Source organism: Cavenderia fasciculata (genome assembly GCF_000203815.1).
Source record: "Cavenderia fasciculata unplaced genomic scaffold Scf_EU5ZYIE01BBABR-5, whole genome shotgun sequence".
Lineage (NCBI taxonomy): Eukaryota > Evosea > Eumycetozoa > Acytosteliales > Cavenderiaceae > Cavenderia > Cavenderia fasciculata.
In genome coordinates, this window is record NW_004457690.1 from 367073 (window position 1) to 390200 (window position 23128).

The following is a 23128-nucleotide window of genomic DNA, read 5'->3' on the forward strand; positions in this document are numbered from 1 at the left end:
TAATTGAAGGAGGTGAAAAGGAAGGTGCCTATTGTACAATAACATATATCACCATTATTGCATCAACCCAAAATGAATATATCATGGCCCGGCTCTTAAAAGTAATAGACCCCCAACTATTTTCCTTCTCCTTTTCAATTTCATATCTTGAAATATTGGTGGTAGTGGTAGTGGTGGTAGTGGTGGTAGTGGTGGAGCTGAGTGGAAATGGGGGGTAAGAGGTGCCCAATTGTGGGGTGAGTTTTGTTTGTTGACAACAGCAGGGTCGTCTTTTGGTAAAAAGATTTAACCCACCAAACAACAATGTTTTATGTATAAATAGAGGGAGACAGAGAGTGAGAGAAAAGAAAAACTAAGAGTAGATGTTTTTGGCTCCTTCTGACGAAATCAACAAATAGAACCCTTGATGTACTAAACAATAACATAAATAGGTCATAGCGATATCAATCATTGACCAATTAAAGTATGACCGACCAACTGTTTTTAAAATATACCTTTTTTTTCTACTACTACTATTATTACTTGTTGATGATTATTTGAATTGGAATCGGAACTTTAAGTTAAATGAGAGATGATATGGTATCAAGTGAAATGATATCTTTTCACTCCTACTGTGAATCATGATGATTTTTTGTTTGTTAGATATGATGATGATGATGTTCTATTGGAGATTGAAAAAGCCCAACATCCTATGATGATGAACAGATAAGCAACGAACGGGTTGGGTTTTTGATTTTTTTTTTTTGTTTTAAACACCTTTTAAGGGCAATGGTGGCATCGGTATTGAACAAATAACAACAGTTGAAATAAATAAATGTAAAAGTTTTGATATTTACAATTCTATTTAATGATTAGATTTTCTATTTCTTTCTTTGCTTCTTTGAGTATCGGAGATAATTAAATAAAACCCGATCGATTTTGATAGTGACAGAGAGTGAGAGAGAGATAAAATTTTATATAACAGTGATAGGAGATAGATGTTTTATTGTAGTGGAGTGTGAGCAAAACGAGAATGATGTCAAGAACCCAAATTTGATTTAAAAATCTTGATTTTAGAATAAAATTTTATTCTGTTTTAAAATGTTGTGCAAAGGAATTTTATCCTAACTTCAAAAAAGTAAAGAAGAAGATATTTGATGGAAAAAAAAAAAGTATCTTTGCCTTTTCGTCTGGTTCTGGGTTCTCTCATCTCGACACAAAAAATAAAGGGACCTAATACGAGTGGTGGCCCTTGTAGAGACATTTGTAAAAATTCGAATTGATCAGGTCAGATTGATGCATCAGAGAACGGGGTGTTCTCGTTTCATCAATGGAGATTTTCTGACGTCACCCTTGATTGATATTTTATCAAAATGAGAGTCTTGGGAGGGGCTATTGTCGGTGTTCACTGAATAAAATTGGTTGGTTTTATTCCATGTGTGTGGAAGCAAACTCCGACGACACATCTCTCTGGGTATGAGTTGTTGGGGGCTAGCTACACCCAAATCGGATTTGCTGACCTCATCAAACGACCTTTGCTCGCTCTACCATTGTTAAATAAACAGGAAAAGGAAAAAGACTATTACCGTCGACTCGAAAAGATGGCATCGTAGGAGCTCTCGAGTAGGGCATACCATTTTCCGAATGGATGGTTTTCAACAATGTCCCAACTCTCCGAACTATATTTTAAATAGATTTTCTAGAATCTATTTAAACACAAATATGTTTCTCGAGTTTCTACTCTATTTTATATTTGTTTGTTAGAAGGTTATTTAGTCTAGGTTTTCAAGAGCGAGAAAAGAGAGAGGAAATGTATGTTACACTATTGTTTCAATATTTATTTTATATTATATTGATTGATTGATAATTCTTTCGAGTGGTGGATGTCAGATTCTGGATGACCTGGTTGTGTATGTGATTTGAATCTTTTTCAAAAACAAATCTTTTTTTTTTCTACTATCGCTGACTGTCTGTCACTTATTGACCTTGTGGTTTGCAAGAGTGATTGAAAACAAGATTCTTCATAACTTGAGACATGATACCTTGAGCTTGTTCAATGGTAACCTTGGAACTGTCCTTTACGATTCTATCAAGTTGACTTTCTTCCTTTTTCTTGTCACCCAACAACAATGATGACTTTGAATTTGATAATTGACTTTCAGCTTGTTCTAATTTCTCACTAATATCACCAATTTGACCTGTAATATAATCACGATTCTAAAAAATTAAAAATAAATGAATATTAATATATTATTTATCTCAATTCATTATTTTTTAAATATATTTACGGTAAAGATTGGAGAAGACGAAAGGGTATTAACCCAATATTTGTTCCATAATTTATCTAATAATTGTGAATCCAATGAAGATTTGAAATATGAAATTTCAAGTGGATAATATCTAAATGAAAAGTAAAAGATTAGTTATTTCAAGTTTACATTTATATTAGTCTCTTTTTTTTTTTGTTTTCACGTCTTACTGTTTACAATGAACACCAAAATCTTCAATCTTTGACATTGGAATGGTTTGGTATTCAGATGGACCATCATTAGGTGGTTTGTAACCTTCTGGATAGGTTCTAAAGGCACCAATCTCAACCTTGCCTGCTGAAATGGTACGTGTTGGATCAACCTAAAAGAGTAAATAAATAAATAGATAAATATTAATCAATCTTTTCTCTCAAACCTTTTCCTTTCTTTTTCTTTTCTCTTTCATTTTTTTTAAAAGTGGTTTTAACATACTACAATACCCAACCATGGTTCAGAATATTGTTGATTAACCATTTGAGTGCTAACATCAATACCAGATAACCAACAACCATAACCTGGATGAGAGTGATACCAACCGATAGCATTCTCGAGTCTACCAGTCTTTCTGATGAGATCAAGGTATTCGACCATGTACTCGTAAGCCTCGGCTTGGGCATTGACTCTAGTTTCGGTACCTTCAACTGGCAAAGCAAAAGAATCCATAATAATCATAGTGTGGGCTTCAATCTTTCCCATCATCAAACCCATAACTTCCAACTTTCCTCCTGATCTTGCATGCATAACAATCTTTAATAATGCAATAGCTGAAATCTTTACATGTTTGAAATAGTGTGGACTAGAGATATAGAAAGAAAAAGAGGTATTAGTAATCATCTTCTAGTAGTTGTCTATATCTATCTATATCATTATTTATTACTCTTTAGCCCATGGTTTTGCATCCAAGAATTGTTTATATTGAACTTCATTATATTTAAACAATGAGTCATGATCTACTTGTTGAATGTTGTTTTCAACTTCAAATCTCTTTAAAGCGTCTGCTGCATTTGCCATTATCTCTCTCTGTAAGTTATATAACTCTTCTTAATATAACTTTTTAATTAATCAAGTTGTGAAGTCCACTAAAGTTAAAAGATCAAAAAAAAGTTCAAAAAAAAAAAAAAAAAAACAAAGATTTTTTCAAGAAATTAAAATAATAACAATTAAACCTATTATTATTATTTGTTTATTCCTTTTATTTATTAAATTTCATGACAAGATAATAAGAATAATCTAAGGTTATAGAGAGAATCTGGTAGATCTTCGGTAGTGATATGAGGCCAAAAGGAATCTACCAATTGACAAGTTTTGTGACGGAATTGTTCATAGAGTATCTTTTTGTTGGGAGTCAAAACAATTGTATGACTATTGTCGTTAAAAGAGTCCATAAGTGTTGATAGTTTGGAAAAGTCGCCTGATACATCGTACACTTTGATTCTATCCTTTTGATCTGCTCCAATACCCAATAAATGTCTTGGTGCCATATATGTGTGGAAATAGATAATATTTAATTTTTGGTTTGGATCAATATCAACAAAATGTGGTGATGACGATGACGAAGATATACTATTATTAACGTTGTTATTACTTATACGACCTTGAAGATGAATAAGTGAGGGGACTACACCAGCTTGATGAATGAATCCATAAAAGATGGTAGCCAACATATTAAATAGTATCCAGACAATGACTAGATACTTTGATCGTTTAGTTGGCATATAGAAATATCTAAAACAAACCAATACACATGGGAAAAAGATTGGTAGTAGGAATCTTGCCTCTTGATGTGGTGCCAATGATAAAAAGAATAATCCACTCATTATAACTCCTACTATTGTCAATCTTACACTCCATGGTAATAAATAATCTCCATTCATATTAACGGTCTGTTCACTACTACCATTTCCACTCTCTGAATTATTATTACTATTATTATTATTATTATTGTTATTATTATTTGTTGTCGGTTGATTTGATTTACTATTACTATTACTATTATAATTTCTAATAATAGATATGATTTCAATTGTCAAGACTATGATTAATGGTCCAATCATTAATGGAAGACTTGCAAAGAGATGAGTGAGACGATTGTGGATACCGTGTAATGCCAGATTCTCTGGATCCAAATTATAGAGCAAGCTGTTGAGTGGAGTGATTGTAAAGTTTTGTCGCCACGGTTCGATCGAGTGTGTAGTGAGTTGTGAGAAAATATCGGTGTTGAAACTCTCGCCGACGATATAGTGTGACACGATAAAGCCGATCGCCTTGGACGGATCCAAATAGCCAAAGTAGATGCTGTCAATGATGATAAAAGAGATGGTGGCAGCTACAAACCCGCTGGCAATGTTGACACACTTGACAATGGCACTGAGTAGGTTCTTGGAGCACTTGAACAATCGAATTAAAAAGTAGATACCAATGGGGATGGCGAAAAAGACAAAGGTGAATCGTGCAAACACTCCAAATGCCACAATCACGCCAATTAAAAAGTCATAGACCGAGATGGATGGCAGAGGCGATCTCTTTCGTTTAGGTGTGTTTGGTGTCACCATACCAATGTATTTGTATCCTTTACCGTCCTGCAGCAACACAATGGTCAATAGTGTTGCAACGGTAAGTGACTCGATCGTATTTGAAAAGGTTCTACTGTGAAAGATGATAATAAGCCAGCACGACGACAAGACAGACAATGCCTTTTGGAATGAAAGTCGGTAGTGTCGACATAACAAACAAACATAATAATCCAACAAGACCGATGAAAATACTGCAAATAGTCTTGGCATTACAAACAATGTATATCCATTGACTATAGTTCCTTGATACCCAAATACAATCTCTAATAATAATTGTACCTTTTTTAAAAGTAAAATATGGTATTGCTGAATTAATCATTCTAAATAGAAAAAAGAAGAGAGAGAGAGAGAGGATTAAAATGTATAAGAAATGAGTGATCGATGAGTGTAATTAACAATATATATATATATATATTTAACATACGGTACAATGATTGATCTACAAGGGTTAGTAGGATCATATTCCCATGCTCTAAATGTATCAAAGTTGAATATATCGGAAGCGGTAATCTCTGGTGATTGAAAGTATTCATCTGGATGAATATAACCAATTGATGATATCCCAATAATCAATCTTACCAATAAACATATAAAATATGATAATGGTAATTGTTCTAATATATTGATTCCTGTAACATGTCTTTTTCTTAAAGTTGATGAAGAAGGAGAAGTTGTTGTTGTTGTTGTTGTTGTTGTTGGTTTACTACTACTACTACTATTATTATTCTTTTTATCTTTCTTCATTTTCTACTATATATATATGTAATGATCGATCGAAAGTGAAGAATGAAAGGATGAATTTCACTGTGAAAAGCCCCTACCCAAATTTGGGTTAATCATTTTATTTTTATTTTCAAAGTACGACTACTACAATGTTTTATGGTTGACCTCCTGCTGGATCAGTTGGAACAAACCAATAAGATGGATCATTTTCAATATCTTCTGCCATCTTTTTAATTCTATTTGCTTTGGTGTAAAATGCTAGATCGGCTTGATACGCTGTCACCAATGTAAATAGACTTAATGGAGCTGCTGCCATCTTTGGAACCTTCTTGACAGCTACACCTATCCAACCTACTGTAGCCAATGCTATACACCAATAAGTTCTTTCTCTTGTAATAGCTATTTGCATTGCTATTTGTTTTCTCAACATTCTATCTTGAAATCTAATTTGATTCTTTATCTAAAAAAACTAAGGTATCAATCAAAAATGAACCAACAATCAATCATATGAAGTACAAACATTCTTTTCCATCATATCTTGTTGTAATATCTTTTGTTGACTAATCATTCTATCTGGTATTGATGATAAAGCTCCTCCCATTTTTTAAAATATACTCTTGTTTTCTTCTTTTTTAAAAAAGATAATTTAAGAAATGATTTTAATATTTGATTGATTGATTAAAAACTGTTAACCCAACCACACTCACACAATCGATAGGGGATATTAATTAAATATTTAATTTTAATTTTTTGATTGAGATCACAAAGATTTAATTAATTTAAAGACTTTTTTATTTTTAATTTAATAAGTTGTTGGATTGATTAAAAAAAAATGATTTAACCTCTTGTTGATAAGCAATCCAAAAAGATTGATTAAACAATAAAGAGATTTGATTATTATTATTGTTGTTGTTGTTGTTATTGTTGTTGTTATTGTTATTGGTCAAGACCATTGATTGTTGAACAATGGATTCTAGAGCACATTGACGATTCAAATCAAAGAATCGAGAGAGGTGAAGCCCGATTTGATGGAGAGTCAATCCTGCACGGATCGATTCTTGAACGAAAAGGGTAGTGATTTTGAGAGTCTCTAAACATTTGTGTCTTAGTTCAGGCAAAGCTTCACTGATCTTTTGAATGTCTTGGTCAATATCAATGTCGAGTATGAATTGTTTGGTTTCGTCAGAGAATGCAACCTTGGCTTGTGGAAAGTTGATCCAATCAAACCAACTATCGGAAAGGGAATCCGAACTTGGCAGACAGAGACCATGGTCAATTGGAATCAATTCAAATTGACTATTATTCATTGTCTTGTTAATCTTGAATGGATTCTTGACTAGTGGTAGATCAGTTTCAGCATTTTCCTCCTTTTCTTCTTGTTCTTCGTCGTCTTGACAAACTACTAAAATATTACCAGAATGACGATCACAATTAAAGATGAGACAATCCAATAGACCGATACGATGGATATCGGCAATAGAGAATTTGCTGCATCCAATCTCCTCGGCAGTACCATCGAATGGGATGTATCGCTGAAGTGAACCAGTCTTTGCGAGTAGAGTGGGTGAGGGTGGCTTGTTGGTCAGATCTGGTGAAGAGTCGACTCCACCAACCGTGACAGACCACATGGGGTGTTTAACCTGGACGAGAGCGGTAGTGGGAACCTGGAAGAATCCTCCATGGAGTTGATCAAAGATGTATGCGGCCACTTCCTTGATCCCTCCTTCACCGACAAGTGTTCCATTCTTTAGGCCCTGTCCCAATGGTGAGGAAGATAGCTCGATGCCATTCTCCTCATCAAGTGGCTTGAATACTCCTACACTCTCACCACTGGCATTCTTGAGGAAATAGACACCTCCTCCGAGACCATTGCCAACCGACAACTTGGGTGAATATTGGTCGAGACCGCCAGATGCATCTTGAACAAGACCAGACTGTTGGTTGTCAAATGGACGTACATTCTTTCTTTTACGGCCTCTCAATAGGTTGTTTGCCAATACTGTATGTGGTGTGGCTGGAAGGTATAAAAGATGGTTGGAGAGGTCACGACGCGATGGGGGTGGTGAAGCTTGGACAGATGGAGTATTGGTTGATGACTTGTTGAGATGGGAACGTGGTGGTTGTTGACGATGAGGACGTGGTGGTGGTCCATCAACAACAATGGGTGTTGTACTAGTTGCAATTACATTGGAATAACTTGTGGAGGTTTCGCCGACATTGACGGCATTGCTATTATTGTTATCTGATGGATCGATTTGTTGCTTATTGGAACAAGATGAGATATCCCTTCTTTGGGGAATAGGGGATTTGAAAATTTTATTTGCTTCCTCTGAAGGCAAATAAAGTGGAGTTGGTGCTATTGATACCATGGTTTTGTTTGGGAAAATGAGTGAGTGGAGATGGAGATGGAGATGATGGTGATTCTAAATTTACAAAAATAGAAACTAAAAATGTACAAGCTAAAAAATTTAGCAATAAAATGGTGCTGTATGTACAAATAAAAAAAAAAGAAAAGGAAATATATATATATATAATTATTATTATTTGTTAAATTATTATTATTGGTGTGTGTGATGTATTTATATAATTATATATATATATATAGTTACTATAGGGGAGGTTATTGTTTTATTATATATACAAATAAACAAAAGATAGAAAATGGAATATTATTATTAATTAAAAAAAAAAAAAAAAAAAATATACCAACCAAAAAAGGATGATCCAAAATTGATTGAATATTAAATTCTTTTTTCTTTTTCTTTTAGAGAGCTAGTTCTAGTTATATTTCATTATGATTGTGTGTTTAAATATGAAAAGTGGGAGGGAGATGGGGAGTTTTTTTAATCAATAAATCTAAAGAATAGAAATAGTATTGTAAATATCATCAAGTATATTTGATCAATTACTTTTGAATGACTTACATTGTTGTTATACAAATCTAAAAATGTGTGTGTGGGGAGGGGGTGATCTTTTAATTAATTATTGTGATCGTTGATTCATTCCACGTTGTTAAAAAAAAAAATGTGCGGAAATGGATAAACTGGACGATGAATAGTTGGTGTTGTCGTCGGATCTTGATGTCTGTGGGCAACTACTCTGAGCGTGTGCTTTTCTTCCAGTAGGGAAGTATTAAAAAGCAGGAAGAAAACTAATCGATTAGAATTATGTTTGGAAATTGATTTCCAACAATAATAAGTAACCAATTAATTTGTGTGTGGTTGATGAAACAACCAGGTCTGGTTATTAGGTTTCAAGAAACTTAATAATGAATTTGTTTGATTGGAGTTGGAATGGTTGGATTTGTTGATTTTTGACAAAAGTTGTCAAATAAATGTTAAAAAGAAGAGGAAGAAGAAGGGTTGGGGGGGGGGTGGAAGAAATTATATAAACAAATATAGTTTGTTTTAGGGGGCTTTTCCTTTTGAGTTACTAAATCACCATTGATTAAAATTATTATTAATTAATTATTATTTGATTGATTGAATTGAATTGATTGATGGAAATCTTTTCTTTTTTCTTTTTTCTTTTTTGTATTTTTCCAAATTTTTGATGGATGGAGCTATGGATTGTTAATCTATTATAACCTGTGTGTGATTGATACAATGAGATGCTATTTGGGGAAATAAGCAACAACAAGAAAAAAAAAAAAAAAGGATTAGAAAAAATAATTCTTTGTCAAATATTAATGGAATTTTAATTTATACAATACTCATCCAGTCAACAGTCAACAACACAAAAAAAAAACAAACAAAGCTGCGCAAAGTTGAATATCAACAAACAAACAACAACAAACAATTAGAAAACAAACAGATATTATATATTTTTTATCTATCACTCCCTCACAAACTATCACACACAAATAATAATAGTAGTAGTAGAATTCTTTTTCTCTTTGGAGTGGATGGTGAGTGTGAGGAAGGATTTATTTGTTTGGTGGTAAAAAAAGAGGGAGCGTGTGTGGATGGTGTGTATGGTGAGTTGGCATGGTGGTTGATGATATGTTATTATTGATATTGATTGGTGTCGCAAATCAAATTTTGAATCGTTGGAAGGGATGGATGGATGGATGGTGTGTGACTGACAGAATATATATACAAATTAAAAAGCTACTCACTTACTTTTTTTTATATCTCTTATTTGGTTAGCGTAGTAATACAACAACAAAAAAATACAATAACAAATAATGTGATACTACGATATATAATGTTGTTGCAACAATAATAATTCCACCACTGCTTCTCTTTGCTTTACTTTGATGTATTAACCAAGACACTATTATTGCAAATATCAATCAGTCAAACACAGCATCTCCAACTGACATGGTGGTAAATGGTGGTGAATGGGGTGGTGGTGGTTTAGTGTGTCAACAGGATAAAAGTTAGATTTCCCACCTACTGCTCACTGTTGGTTCATCACACCAACTATCTCTCTCTGCCATCATATGACAATGCAAGTGTAATGAATATCCATTACACACAAAAGAGATAGAGATCATTGTAGTAATGTCACCACCCCACTATTATCAATTATTTCCTCTTTGTGCTTATTGCTAATGATGATCATCGTGTTATCGACTTCATTTTTTGTTGCTGTTCTCTCTCTCTCCTCTCTCTCTCTTTCTCTTTCTATTCTCTATTCTCTGTGTTGTTACAACCAACATAGTTGGTGTATACACCACCCACCATCGCACAGTATACAACAATTAATTGCGCAATTAATTGATGTTTGCTTGCTTGATGAACAAACAAACAAGGAGATGAAATGACGGGGGGCATTATAATGAGCAAGGGATGGTAAATAGATAAAAGTAGATAATATGACCATATCATGTGATCGTATATCGATGAGTGTGTGTGCGACTTGTAATTGTTTGTTGTTGCTCTGAGAATAAACAACATAACGTATATTTTATCATGATTGATATTCTATCCTATCCTATCCCATCCCATCCCATGCGATCCCTACCGATCCATCAACCCATAAAACAAATAAATCACCAGAAGATCTATCTTTCTTTTTTTGTGTTCTTTAATATCGACACATGTGTCCTCTCTTACTTTTTAAAATTGATGACAGAGAGTAAATGCTAAACTTTCATCGCTCACTACCCTATCTCTTCTATTCTATACTATTCTATTATGTTGTTTTAATAAATAAATTAAATAATAATAATAAATAAATAAATAAATAGGTGTAAGATAGATAGATAGATAGATAGAACAGAAAGAGGTAACTCTGATTATTTCTTGTTTCGATTAATTAACTCTCCTCACAATGATAACTACTTTGAGTGTGAGTGGCAGTTGGGGCATCTGAGAGTTGACAAAGTGAGAAAATTAAAAAATAAATTAAATATTCCCAAAATGGGACTACTCTATGGAATTTCGACAAACCGAGAACACCAACGCTTTTTTTTGTTGTCATCATAAAAGGGAAGATTTTTTCCTTATTTGCATGTGAGAGGGCCGATAACAAAAGGAAGGAAGATTTTTTTTATTGAATGTTCTATTTAGCGAATGCATGAATGAATATCTTCCCTTAAAGGTGCTCTCTCTCTCTTCAATATTGAACCATCCACAGCTGCATCTATTCTATTATCTAGAGGTGACCGACTAGCTGTGATAGATAGATAGAGACAGAAAAGATGACACAATTAACAACATCATTGAGCACCTTGTTTGTGGTGATTTTGATGTTGTTGTTAGTACTACTAATACACCCATCATGGTCTTTAAAGGAGCAAGAGCAAGAGCAAGAGGCAATGGTTGAGAGTGTGGTGGTGGGTGAACAACCAATACTTGAAAAGAAAGATCGCTCAACATCAACGATGACGACAACCCCTTTATTATCGTTCGACTTGGTATCTTCTTCAAACCGTCAACACCTCATTGAAAAGTATGGTGAGACAAAGTCAAAGTCATTTGTCGAGATCTCCATTGGTTCTCATATCGAAGGCACATCTTCATTTGGTGTAAACACTCCCAATGGTCAAACTCATGGTTTGAAAATGACTAAAAAGAAAAAGAAGAAACAACAACAACAACAACAACCTTTATCGTCTGAAGACAAGCCCAAGGTACTACCAAATGAAGAAGAAACAGTTTCTTCAACTGACTCAACAACCTCAACACCAATTACAACTCTTGAAGAGTTGGAAGCAAAGAGATGGAAAACAAGACAACTACTAAATGAAGTATTTATTGAAAGAGGATTCAATCAATATACTCCAAATAATCCATCGATTGATTTTACAAATACTGTATGTTGAACAAACAAGAGAAAGTAAAAAGTATAGATTATTTATTTTGATTTCATTTTAAAAAGGAAAAGGAAATTGATTTAGTATGGTTAAGAGTCCCACTTCCTACGGTAGAGTATAATGATTTCCCAGAGAAACTATATTCAAAGATTCAACCACCCAATCAACAAATTAATAGGTATCCAGGTATGGCTCAAGAGTTGAATGCTAAACATTCAATTGCAAAGAATATTAAAAATATGATTAATCAATTTGGTATCAATGTATGTAAATAATATATATATTATATTATTGATTTAAATATTTACATTAAATTAATTTTTGTTAGGACTTTAATTTCCATCCAACAACATTTGTATTACCAGAGGATTATGAATCATTAAAACAACAACCACAAGATAACAGTGATTTATGGATTATGAAACCAAAGTTTGGTGGTCGAGGAACTGGTATCAAACTATTCAACAATACCAAACATATTCCAAATGACGATGAGTATGTAGTACAACAATACATTCGAAATCCACTTTTAATCAATGGTCATAAATTCACTATTCGAATGTATGTCTTGATTACTTCTCTTGATCCACTCATTGTCTATATTCATGATAATGGTGTATTAAAATTTGCTACTACTCCGTAAGTATTATAAAATATAAATATAAAAAAGAAAGAAAAAGAAAAAAGAAAAGACATGTTTGTTAATATTTTTATTTAGATTTAAATCAGATAATCAAACATTTAATGATGATAATATGTCAATGCATATTACAAATCAAGCAGTGAATTCAGGTAAAAGTAACTTTGAGTATAGTACCGATATCAATGTTGACAATGTTGGAAGTAGATGGAGTCTACGAGCGTACTGGAAATACTTGCAAGAGAACCAATTGTATGATCCAAACGTTCTTTGGAATGATATCAAGGAAACAATGGTCAAAGCACTGTTTAGTGTAGAACTACCTGTATTATCAAAAACAAACAATCTTACAAAATCTTCATCTTCTTGTTTCCAACTTCTTGGTGTTGATATGGATTTATTAGACAAGTAAATATAAATAAGAAAAAAAAAAGAAACAAAGAATAATTAATAATAATATTTTTTTGTTATTTTAATTTTTAGTTATAAACCAATGTTTATTGAAGCCAATACAAATCCACAACTCGGAGGATCATTAGCACCATTTGACAATTACAACAAATTACTTTTAATTAGAGAGACGTTTGATTTACTTGGATACACTGAATATGATAGTAAAAAGGTTAAAAAGGAATTAAGATCAATCGTTAAATCAAAATTACAATTAGAAACCAAATCAGAAATGCAACATCAAATGGATATTGATCCAAATCATTTTATTATCAAACCAAAACCAAAATCCCAATTTAAAAAAGAAATTGATATCATTACTCAATTTGAATATGAAGTATGTATTATTCTATTAATTAATTAATTAATTAATATTTAACCATTTTTTATTAATTATTTTATCTCTTTCTCTCTCTCTCTCTCTCTCTATTTTAGAAAATGCATAAAGGAAATTATCAAATCATTTATCCAACCATTGAAATGATTGATCGTCTTTCAAAATATCATCAAAATTCAAATAGTGAATCCAATAAAATTCTGTATGACTATGTTGGTAGATCTGGTTGATCTTCTTCAATATTTAGTACAAACATTCATACATTAATACATTATTCCAATCCAACTTTGTGAGTTGCTCTCTCCAAAAAAAGGTTGCGAAAAGGTTTGGAAAAAGACCAAAAAGTTTTTTAATTTCATCAAAGTGGGAGAGATATTTTTGTGTTTATCAATCGTAGTTCTTTTTGCTTTAGTATTTTAGAGAAGAGATGGGGAGTTTATCGTATCAGCCTGACCTTTCATTAAATAGAACAAGAATACCTCTATTTGAAAACATTCAAGTTTAAATAGTCGTCTCATTTGGATATAAATATTTTAGAGTCACAACAATAATATGATCAAATTCTTTCTTTATTTACCAGTTGACAGAGTAGAGACACAGTCGTTAGGGTTTGTTCCTCCAACTTTGGAAAATCAAAAAGGTTTGTAGATTAATTGATAGATAGATAGATAGATAGATATTAACATTCATTCATTCATTCTTTCATTTAGATGAATTGGTTGAATATCTTAAAAAAGAGGTATCACCAGAACTACTAAAAGCAAAACCAAATCCTAGACGTGGTGGTGTTGGTCAACCTCTTCAACCTGTACAATACAACTCGAACGAGTTTCACAAAGATTGGGCACAAATATTGGCACATCACTTTAATATGGGTCAAGGTTCTAGAAGAGGTAGAAGAGGTGGTGCTGCTGTAAAACCATCCGATAGATACAATATAGTATGTATTGCAACGCACTGCTATCAACGAGTACTCTCTCATATTCCCCTTTTCTTTTTCTTTTTTGTTTACTAATATATTATTAATATCTATTGATTGATCTATCTAGTCAATGACAAGTTATGAAACCAAAATGAGAATTGTATATGAATTGATGGTAAAGAAGCGAGAGGAAATATCATTTGGTATTCTAAGAGTGATGGAACGTGCATCGGCTACAGAGATTGTTGTAACCGAGCATGAACTATTGTCACTTGTCATTACTAGTGTTAGTTCAGGTGGTAGTGGTGGAGAGGATCAATTCACATTCAATATGGGCTTGTCAGCAAGATCTATCACCACTAAAAAAGTAGTCATCAATCTTGAAACTGGACAATTCACCTCATTCTCTGCATGTAGTCTTACCCCTAAAAAGACAGAAGCTACTCGAACCATTTTAAGTGAATCCATTCGTTCTGAAATGGGTATTGCAATGACCGACTTGGTTTCTCCACCCATTGTCGTTGACAATCCAATCAAACCAGCCTTTGCCATTCAAGTCAATGCTAATCCAGTTATTATGAAAAAGATTGTTCTCACGCAAGGTACTAGTCTCACGGAATTAAAGTCATTGGTTGCCAAAACAATCAATCGTCCCGAATCAGACATTCAAGCAATCTACAGAAAATTGACTGGTATGGAAATTCAAGATCCAGTTCCAATTGTCGATAATGTAAAAGATGAAATATATTGTAAATTTATTGATAATACTTTTAGTTGTTAAATTATAATAAATAATATCAATTTGTATATTTATTTTAATTTAATTTATTTTTGGAAAGTTGTAATCAACTGATTAATTTCATTGGTTTATATTTAGTTTCCATGTTGAAATGGAATGGTTGTCTGTTGTCTATATGGTATTGGAGATTATCGTCAATGTAATCGAGTTTTATGACGTGTTTGTAAAACTCTTTTTGAAAGTCAAGCCAATCATTTTTGGATGAACAAAGATGTATGGGACCAAGATGAAAGCTTGAACTCATTGTATAGAGGAAGATGGTGTATAGACGACCAGCTTCAGGATCGATATTATGAAATGCAATGATGAATGGGAGATCACAAGTATCAGCCACTTTTGTGATTATATCTTGACCGTCGGGAATATTGAAGAATCGGTGTAGGAGCCGTATAGAGTCAATTTGTTTATGTAGAATTGCCATGTACAAATAGCTTAGATCGACGTTGATTTGATACGAGTTGTGTAGTTTTTCCAAAGTGCCAATGAATCCATGTTGTATCATCACTTGATATACTTCCCACCCAAACCACCATATCTTGTTGGGTTTGACTATTTCGAGGTCATTTAAAAGGGTTTTCAACAATTTTGTTCCGGGTGGTCGGGTGATACCATCATGGCCAGGTTTCTCGTGATTTTTGGAGAAACCATATCTATAAAAATAACGATGTCCTTTTTCGGCCCTCCGATTGGCCAGATAGGGTTTGCATGCTAGACAGACCATATTTTTTAGACCCTTGCAACTTGGTAGCGGCAGAACAGTCTTGACATAGTTGTATAGCTCGACATTGTTGGATTTGATAATATTTCTCCACATGCTTTTGTACTCGTAGTTATTGAGGTGCGATGGTTTGAAACGACGTTGACAATCATACAATTCACAAGGATCTGTATATTTCATGTATTCAAATGCCCTACGAAACAGCCACGTATCAACCATATTGCGAGGGTTTGCAGACAAACGCTCAAGGACACTGTCATTACTCCCTTTAATCTTGTCATGACAACGTTCATAGTGATAGGCAAAGAGGTCAACAGTGATGAGAGGACATTCATAGATCTTGTAAATACCACGTCGTTCTATGAATAGGTTGGGATCTTCGAAATATTCTTCCATGTATTCCGTGAAATAATTCTCTAGTTTGATTAAATTGTCTTGTGATATTGTCCTGATCTTTGAACATATCAATCTTTTTAGAAATATATTATTCCATACTTGTCTAAATATTCTTTCATTGATTTGTGTTGTTGATTGTTGTTGTTTCTGTTGTTTCTGTTGTTGTTGTTGTTTGAATATTGGAAGTAGTTTGACTCGTAGTTGTGATGTTTGTATTAATTTATCTAGCTTTCTTTGTTTGAATTCTTTGTCACATTGGTCCCACCAATCATACGATTCAGCCTCCGATATTGCATACTCTACTTGTAGCTCACATAAGGCATCTTGTTGTCCTTGTTCTATGTAATCCCAGTCTGGTAGTTGTTGGGGCTCAAAAAAATTGGGTTCTCTGTAATATGGTTGGAATTGGAATTGTTCGTCGTTGACTAGGTAATCTCTTAGTTCTTTATCTATTTGACGTCGTTGTTGTCGTCGTCGTCGTTGTACTTGTGGTCTTTGTCGATCTTTTAATCTTTTGTTTCTATCTCCTTTTTTATGCAACATCTTGTTGTTGTCTCTCTACTATGGTGTATTTATAAATACATATCTATCTATATACATCCATATATCTGATATAATGGTAATTACCTATCATCATTTAATCAATCTCGCACAATACAACGCATAATACAACTACGAAATAGAGTGAGTGTGGTAAATACATTTCGAGTAACCCATTTCTTGTCAATAAAATTCTATTCTTCAACAAGTCAAGGAAAATTTCAAAAATGTTAAAAATCAAAACACTCTGTGTGAGAGAATTTTGCGGTCTCTCACAAATTTATATGAGTTTTGCGAAAAACCCAGCGCAGTTGTTTTGACTTCTCATATATGTACTACATAAAAATAAATAAATAAAGTCTAAATTTATATAGATGTATAGATGTATTTATGAATTTCACATTAAATATAGGTGCCAAAATGGATATTAATTATTCAACTGATTGATTCATTGGTTTATATTTAGTTTCCATGTTGTTTGACATCTTTTCAAAAACACAAAAGCTGGCATGTCAAAATTGCGTGTCCATGATTTTTATTAAATCAAGTAATCGTTCTGGTCAATAGAACTCAAAGTATAATCATGTCGGATTCTTTTATTTTAATCCACTCTCGGATGGAGATATCCAAAGGCCGAGCTAGCTGCACTTGTAGATAATCCATCCAGCTCTCTTGGGTCTGGGTGAGTCACCACCACCATGCAATTTTGATGATATTTCGTTAACCTTGCCATATGTGTTTTATATTTAAACTCTACACATTTTGGTTATAAACACAACCAACCAACAACAATCGTTTCATCGTCACGAGTTATTCATCACACACACATAAACTAATCAATACCAGCTGTCTCGAGTTTAAAGGACGTCCCTCGAGTTATTATAAAAACAACAAAACAAACTTTAATTATTCTCGAATTTCACTTTTGAGAGTTGGAGCCCTCCATTTCCTTTTTAGGGATATCAAGTAAGTTAGTAGTTTCCTTTTCTTTTTTTTTGTGACAAAAAGTCTTTTTTTTTTTTTTATTCCTTGTTTGCATCCATCCATATTATTGTACCACCTTTACTTTTTAAAAAGTCCACACAACAATATTTATTGTTTCAGTAGGTACTGCAGATTTAAGTTTGTATTATTTATTCAACTGACCCAAATTTCTCTTTTGGGATCATTTCTTCTCAACTACTACAACCCCTCCATCCTTCATTTTCAAGGATCAAGGAACAGACAAAATTATATATTATATAATATTTATTTATTTATTTTAATAGTCAACAAAAAGAAATATAAAGTGTAAGTGTAATATAAATTGTGTGTCTTGCTTGGGATCAGGTATTGGATCGAATCAATGAAAATCCAATATAATATCTTACACAACAACAATATATTTAAAGATCCTTCTTTCTTTAAAGTGAGCCGATGGTGGCAACGGATAACAATGTCAGGTGAAGCAATGTTGTAAGGGTGCGAAGAAGAACATGTCCTCCAAATTATTTCATTTTTACTTTTTTTCTGACAGACGTCTCTCTTTGAGAATTTAAATGGCATGCACTTTAGAGTTTAGTAAAACCATTTACACTTCTTGAAACCCTACCTATTTCTAGACTCTCTTCTTTCATCCCCTTTATTCTCACATCACAAACAACACAACAACTCTTAGCTAGCAGCTGCTGTGTGCAATTCAATTTGGGTGGCCACTAACTCGTTACAGTTTCTTTTTTTTTTTTTAATTAGATATCTATATCCTCTTCTTCTTTATTAATAGTAGTAGATTAGCTAGCATAGAGCAACCCCACCCATACCCTCATATATATCATATATAAACAATAGAGGGATACAATAATATTATTTATTATTTATTATTGAGTGGCTGACAGAAGAAGAAGAAGAAGAAGAACATCAATATATCAATATATCAATATATACCAACAGTACATACATTTATTTAAAAAAAAGAGAGGATATTTATTATATTATATTATATAATATTATATAAACAACACAACAATAACAACAACCTAATATGGATTCTTTAGGATCTTTCGAGTCTTTCTTTCACCAATTAGTTCCATTTGGAGAAGGTGACCAACAACTCATGCTATCACTATACCAACAACAACAACAATTACAACAGCAGCAACAACCTGGTGGTGGTGGTGGTGGTGGAGCTACAACTACGACGACTAATACAGGAGGTATTGCACAACCTAATTTACAAAATTTACAACAACATCCTCAATTACAACAATTATATCAATTACAACAACAACAACAACAACAATCTAATAATAATAATAATACGAATCAAGTTCAATTACAATTACCTCAAATGTCTAACCCATACTTTTCACAACAATTACAACAACAACAACAACAAACAAATCCATCACCGCAACAACCAATTCAAAATAACAAACAAGCGTCACCTCCTTTAAATCCAGCTGTATCATCAAATAATAATAATAATATAACATCACCAACAACTACTACAACTACTACGACTACAACGACACCTGCACCACCAAAATCTAAAAAAGGATCAAAAAAGAATGCAGCCAATGTAACACCTACTACTACTACTACAACTACAACTACAACTAATACTTCAACAATTAATACACCAGCAACACCAAAACCAATTGCAACAACAACTCAACCAGATTTTGGCAGTAGGAAAGAATCATCACCACCTCTTTCAAACTTTGATAGCGATAGTGATGATGACGATTCATACAAAAAGAATAGAAGTAGACAGAACCAGAATTTGGCCAGTCGAAACTATAGACAAAGAAAAAAAGAATACATTCGAGATATCGAGGAAAAGTTGGCAGTCTTGGCACTTGAAAATGACAAGTTGAAAAAGGAGAACGTTAGTTTGAAAAAGGGAGGAGGTGTCGAGATTATGAAGCCAGATCCTGCCTTTATCACAATGATGATGGAAGCCAAACAGATTATCATACAGTTGGATGTGGCTATTAAAAAGAACGACGAACGATCACTCATCTATCTCTTGCAACTGTTCCACATCTCGATTGAAAAGAGACATGCAATCGTTGAAAAGGAGGTGGAAAAGATGGTTCACCCTTACACACAGGCCAAGTTGGCTGCAATGGGTTACGTGCCATCTCTCGAGAATCCAATGATCTCGTCGATTAGTGGTCCATCGTCTGATAATTGGTGGTCGCGGTACATGACTGCGGCGGCCATCACCGACGAGCAGGCCAAGGCTATCAAGGAGTTGCGTGCTAACCATTGGAAAGCCGACATTGAGTTGCGAAACGAACGTGAAAAGTTGGATCGCTCCATCAAGGAGTTTTACTTGACCAAGGTCATGGTGTTCCCCACCAACGAGCGTCTCAACAAGTCGTTTGCCACCAACCACTCGATCACTGATGCACCCATCCCCCTCCCCATGTTGTCGGGTGCGATTGGCGACAACCACAATGTAGATATTAGCGAGATCCTCGAGTTTACGCGCAAGCTAGAGTCTCTTAAAAAGAACTTTGTCAAACAACGTACACTCATGGAAGACACCCACTCTGCACTCTCCTCCATCCTCACACCCAAGCAAGAGGCTATGCTCCTCGTCCGTGTCCACGCCAGCTCAAGATACGACTTTGCCAACATGGAAATGCTCAAAAACGTCTGGGGTAGTGTCGTCTCCAAAGATGCTGCCTTCCCACCTCCCCCACCCCACTTTCCACAATCCCTCCTCAATCAGTATAATCCAAACGCTCCCTCTCCTCAACTTCAAGCTCAACAACAATTACAACAAGTTCAACCATTACAACAAATTCAACATCAACATCAACAACATCAACATCAACAACAACAACAACAACAATTATTACAACAAGCCAACTTTTTACCAATTTCAAATGTTTATAATAATAATAATGATTTGAATGGTCTTCAACAACAACAACAACAGTCACCTCAACTTGGTCATAATGGATTATCATATAACGCATCATCTTTATTATCATTACCATTATTATCATCGCCACAACATATTTCTCAACAACAACAACATCAACATCAAAATGGTATTACACCTCCTTATAATTTGTAAAAAAAAACAACAACATCATCACTCTTTTCCCCCTCCCCTCCCCTACCTTCTTCCTTCTCCTCAGTTGGATGTCCTCTCTGATTCATCTTTAAAATATAAATATATATCCCGAACTAAAGAATATTAACCAACAACAACAACAACGAACAACCTCAAGTTTATTTCTATAGAAATGGGAATCCAAAGGAAAAAAAAAAAAGAAATTGCCATTGTAAAAAAAAAAACAAAAACAAATATAGAGATTTGGGTTTACCATAAATATACATACCATTATAAATATAGTTAATATTTTGTAATTAAAGAAATAAATAAAAATAATAATATTTAAAAAAAACTATAATTGTTCTATTATTTGAATTTTCCAATATTAATGTTAAAGATAGATAGAATCAAAGATTATCAAACAATCAGATATAGAAAATGAATGAATGAAGCATTTACTAATCTTTAATCCCAAAGCACCAACAACAAGAATTGATGAAAAAATTCTCAAGGAATTGGATAGGGTTCGCAGTTTTGGAAACTATACTATGACCCTTCGAAGATAAATTCTAGAAAATTTAGATGTAAATTACTATTCAACATTGATGAGTATATAAAACCCTAATAGGAGATTGAAACAAGGAATTGGAAAGAAAAAAAAAGAAAAGACAAAGATTGTATGGATAATTAAAAACGGCTCCTCCCAGCCAGCACATACATATGGAAATTTCGTCTTCCCGACAAAAACAATTTTTAAATTATATTGACAAAAATATCACTTCTTTTTTTTTATTACAACTGCAGGTTAATTTTTTATTCTTTTTCATTTATTGTGTCTATCTCTTTCACTCAACACAACAGCAGTAGTAGTAACAATGATTAGAAACATCTTTAATAATCAATCAAAGAGCATTCTTTTAAATGGTATGAATTGAATGAATGTATAACATCAAGGTGTGATGATCATCATCATAAAGAATAAATAACTCAATTTATATATTATATTATATATTATATCTATGTTTTAGCTATAAAGATTAATAATAGTTCAAAGAGTTTTGCAACAGTATCAGGAGTTGTAGACAAGTTTAAATGGGAAGATCCATTAAACCTTGAACATTGTTTGACCGACGAAGAAAAGATGATTCGTGATCAAGTACATAACTTTTGTCAAGAAAAGTTGATGCCACGTGTTCAAATGGCTTATCGTGACGAAAAGTTTGATCGTAATATCATGTCAGAGTATGGTGCTATGGGTATGCTTGGAGCTACCATCCCAGAGTATGGTGGTGTCTCTCACGTTGCCTATGGTTTGATGGCAAATGAAGTCGAAAAGGTTGACAGTGGTTACCGTTCTGCCATGTCTGTACAATCATCTCTTGTCATGCATCCCATCTTTACCTTTGGTACTAGTGCTCAAAAACAAAAGTATCTCGATGGTTTGGCTAGTGGTCAATTGGTTGGTTGTTTTGGTCTCACTGAACCAAATGCTGGTTCTGATCCTGCTGGTATGCAAACTAGGTATGAAATATAAATAGGAATAGAAATATAGAGAGAGAGAGAGAGATATAGAATATTAATAATAATAATAATAATAATGTATTGTATTTCTTTTTCTTAGAGCAAAAAAGCAAGGAGGAAAATATATTTTAAATGGTACCAAGACATGGATTACCAATTCACCAATTGCTGATGTATTTGTTGTTTGGGCCAAGGATGATAATGGAGATATTCGTGGATTTGTTTTGGAAAAGGGAATGAAGGGATTGTCAGCACCAAAGATTGAAGGTAAGTTGTCGTTGCGTGCATCGATCACTGGTATGATTGTAATGGAAGATGTAGAGGTGCCAGCCGAGAATATGTTCCCAGAGATCAAGGGTCTCCGTGGTCCATTCTCGTGTCTCAACAAGGCTCGTTACGGTATTGGATGGGGTAGTTTGGGTGCTGCCGAGTTTTGCTACAGCACCGCCCGTCAATACGGTTTGGATCGTAAGCAATTTGGCAAGCCACTCGCTGCCAACCAATTGTACCAAAAGAAGTTGGCCGATATGGCCACCGAGATCTCATTGGGTCTCCAAGCCTGTCACCAAGTCGGTCGTCTCATCGACAGCGGTCTTGCCACCCCAGAACGTATCTCTCTCATCAAGCGTAACTCTTGCGGCAAGTCACTCGACATTGCTCGTCAATCACGTGACATGTTGGGTGGCAACGGTATCGCCGATGAATACCATGTCATCCGTCACGCTGCCAACCTCGAAACTGTCAACACCTATGAAGGTACTCACGATATTCACGCACTTATCCTCGGTAGAGCTATTACCGGTATTGCCTCTTTTTAAACAAAACAAATTAAAATAAATTAGAGAGTCATATATTAATGGAATAATAAATCAAATATTAATAACTATATATAACCTTAGATATTTATT

At 33.8% G+C, this 23128-nt stretch overlaps 9 protein-coding genes across 9 annotated transcripts; 3 read left to right on the forward strand and 6 right to left on the reverse strand.

Annotated features, from left to right (window-relative positions):
- Positions 1-352: 352 nt before the first annotated feature.
- CSN5 (Mov34/MPN/PAD-1 family protein) lies at positions 353-3299 on the reverse strand (the record flags this gene model as incomplete). The annotated part of the gene is made up of 6 exons (XM_004354905.1): positions 353-477; positions 1965-2196; positions 2268-2379; positions 2459-2610; positions 2721-3084; positions 3166-3299. 6 exons carry the CDS (start codon positions 3297-3299, stop codon positions 353-355), a joined length of 1119 nt encoding a protein of 372 aa, XP_004354957.1.
- Positions 3300-3487: 188 nt separating this feature from the next.
- smp3 (glycosyltransferase) lies at positions 3488-5605 on the reverse strand (the record flags this gene model as incomplete). The annotated part of the gene is made up of 4 exons (XM_004354906.1): positions 3488-4404; positions 4843-5094; positions 5120-5181; positions 5286-5605. The coding sequence occupies 4 exons, from the start codon at positions 5603-5605 to the stop codon at positions 3488-3490; spliced, it is 1551 nt and encodes a 516-aa protein (XP_004354958.1).
- A 133-nt stretch (positions 5606-5738) lies between these two features.
- Positions 5739-6185, reverse strand: DFA_09106 (uncharacterized protein; the record flags this gene model as incomplete). The annotated part of the gene is made up of 2 exons (XM_004354907.1): positions 5739-6044; positions 6105-6185. The coding sequence occupies 2 exons, from the start codon at positions 6183-6185 to the stop codon at positions 5739-5741; spliced, it is 387 nt and encodes a 128-aa protein (XP_004354959.1).
- Positions 6186-6381: 196 nt separating this feature from the next.
- On the reverse strand, positions 6382-7953 carry DFA_09107 (phosphatidylinositol 3-kinase-related protein kinase; the record flags this gene model as incomplete). The annotated part of the gene is made up of 1 exon (XM_004354908.1): positions 6382-7953. One exon carries the CDS (start codon positions 7951-7953, stop codon positions 6382-6384), a length of 1572 nt encoding a protein of 523 aa, XP_004354960.1.
- Positions 7954-8427: 474 nt separating this feature from the next.
- On the reverse strand, positions 8428-10362 carry DFA_09108 (uncharacterized protein; the record flags this gene model as incomplete). Its single annotated transcript, XM_004354909.1, has 3 exons — positions 8428-8440; positions 9760-9859; positions 10239-10362. 3 exons carry the CDS (start codon positions 10360-10362, stop codon positions 8428-8430), a joined length of 237 nt encoding a protein of 78 aa, XP_004354961.1.
- Positions 10363-11231: 869 nt separating this feature from the next.
- On the forward strand, positions 11232-14976 carry DFA_09109 (uncharacterized protein; the record flags this gene model as incomplete). Its single annotated transcript, XM_004354910.1, has 10 exons — positions 11232-11846; positions 11912-12109; positions 12175-12485; positions 12565-12894; positions 12970-13273; positions 13372-13485; positions 13686-13772; positions 13811-13913; positions 13984-14213; positions 14323-14976. 10 exons carry the CDS (start codon positions 11232-11234, stop codon positions 14974-14976), a joined length of 2946 nt encoding a protein of 981 aa, XP_004354962.1.
- Positions 14977-15040: 64 nt separating this feature from the next.
- Positions 15041-16651, reverse strand: DFA_09110 (uncharacterized protein; the record flags this gene model as incomplete). The annotated part of the gene is made up of 3 exons (XM_004354911.1): positions 15041-15327; positions 15604-15644; positions 15867-16651. The coding sequence occupies 3 exons, from the start codon at positions 16649-16651 to the stop codon at positions 15041-15043; spliced, it is 1113 nt and encodes a 370-aa protein (XP_004354963.1).
- A 73-nt stretch (positions 16652-16724) lies between these two features.
- On the forward strand, positions 16725-20975 carry dimB (putative basic-leucine zipper transcription factor; the record flags this gene model as incomplete). Its single annotated transcript, XM_004354912.1, has 6 exons — positions 16725-16727; positions 17917-17938; positions 18380-18412; positions 18712-19936; positions 20102-20713; positions 20957-20975. 6 exons carry the CDS (start codon positions 16725-16727, stop codon positions 20973-20975), a joined length of 1914 nt encoding a protein of 637 aa, XP_004354964.1.
- A 599-nt stretch (positions 20976-21574) lies between these two features.
- gcdh (glutaryl-CoA dehydrogenase) lies at positions 21575-23038 on the forward strand (the record flags this gene model as incomplete). Its single annotated transcript, XM_004354913.1, has 3 exons — positions 21575-21623; positions 21728-22220; positions 22321-23038. 3 exons carry the CDS (start codon positions 21575-21577, stop codon positions 23036-23038), a joined length of 1260 nt encoding a protein of 419 aa, XP_004354965.1.
- Between the last annotated feature and the right edge of the window lie 90 nt (positions 23039-23128).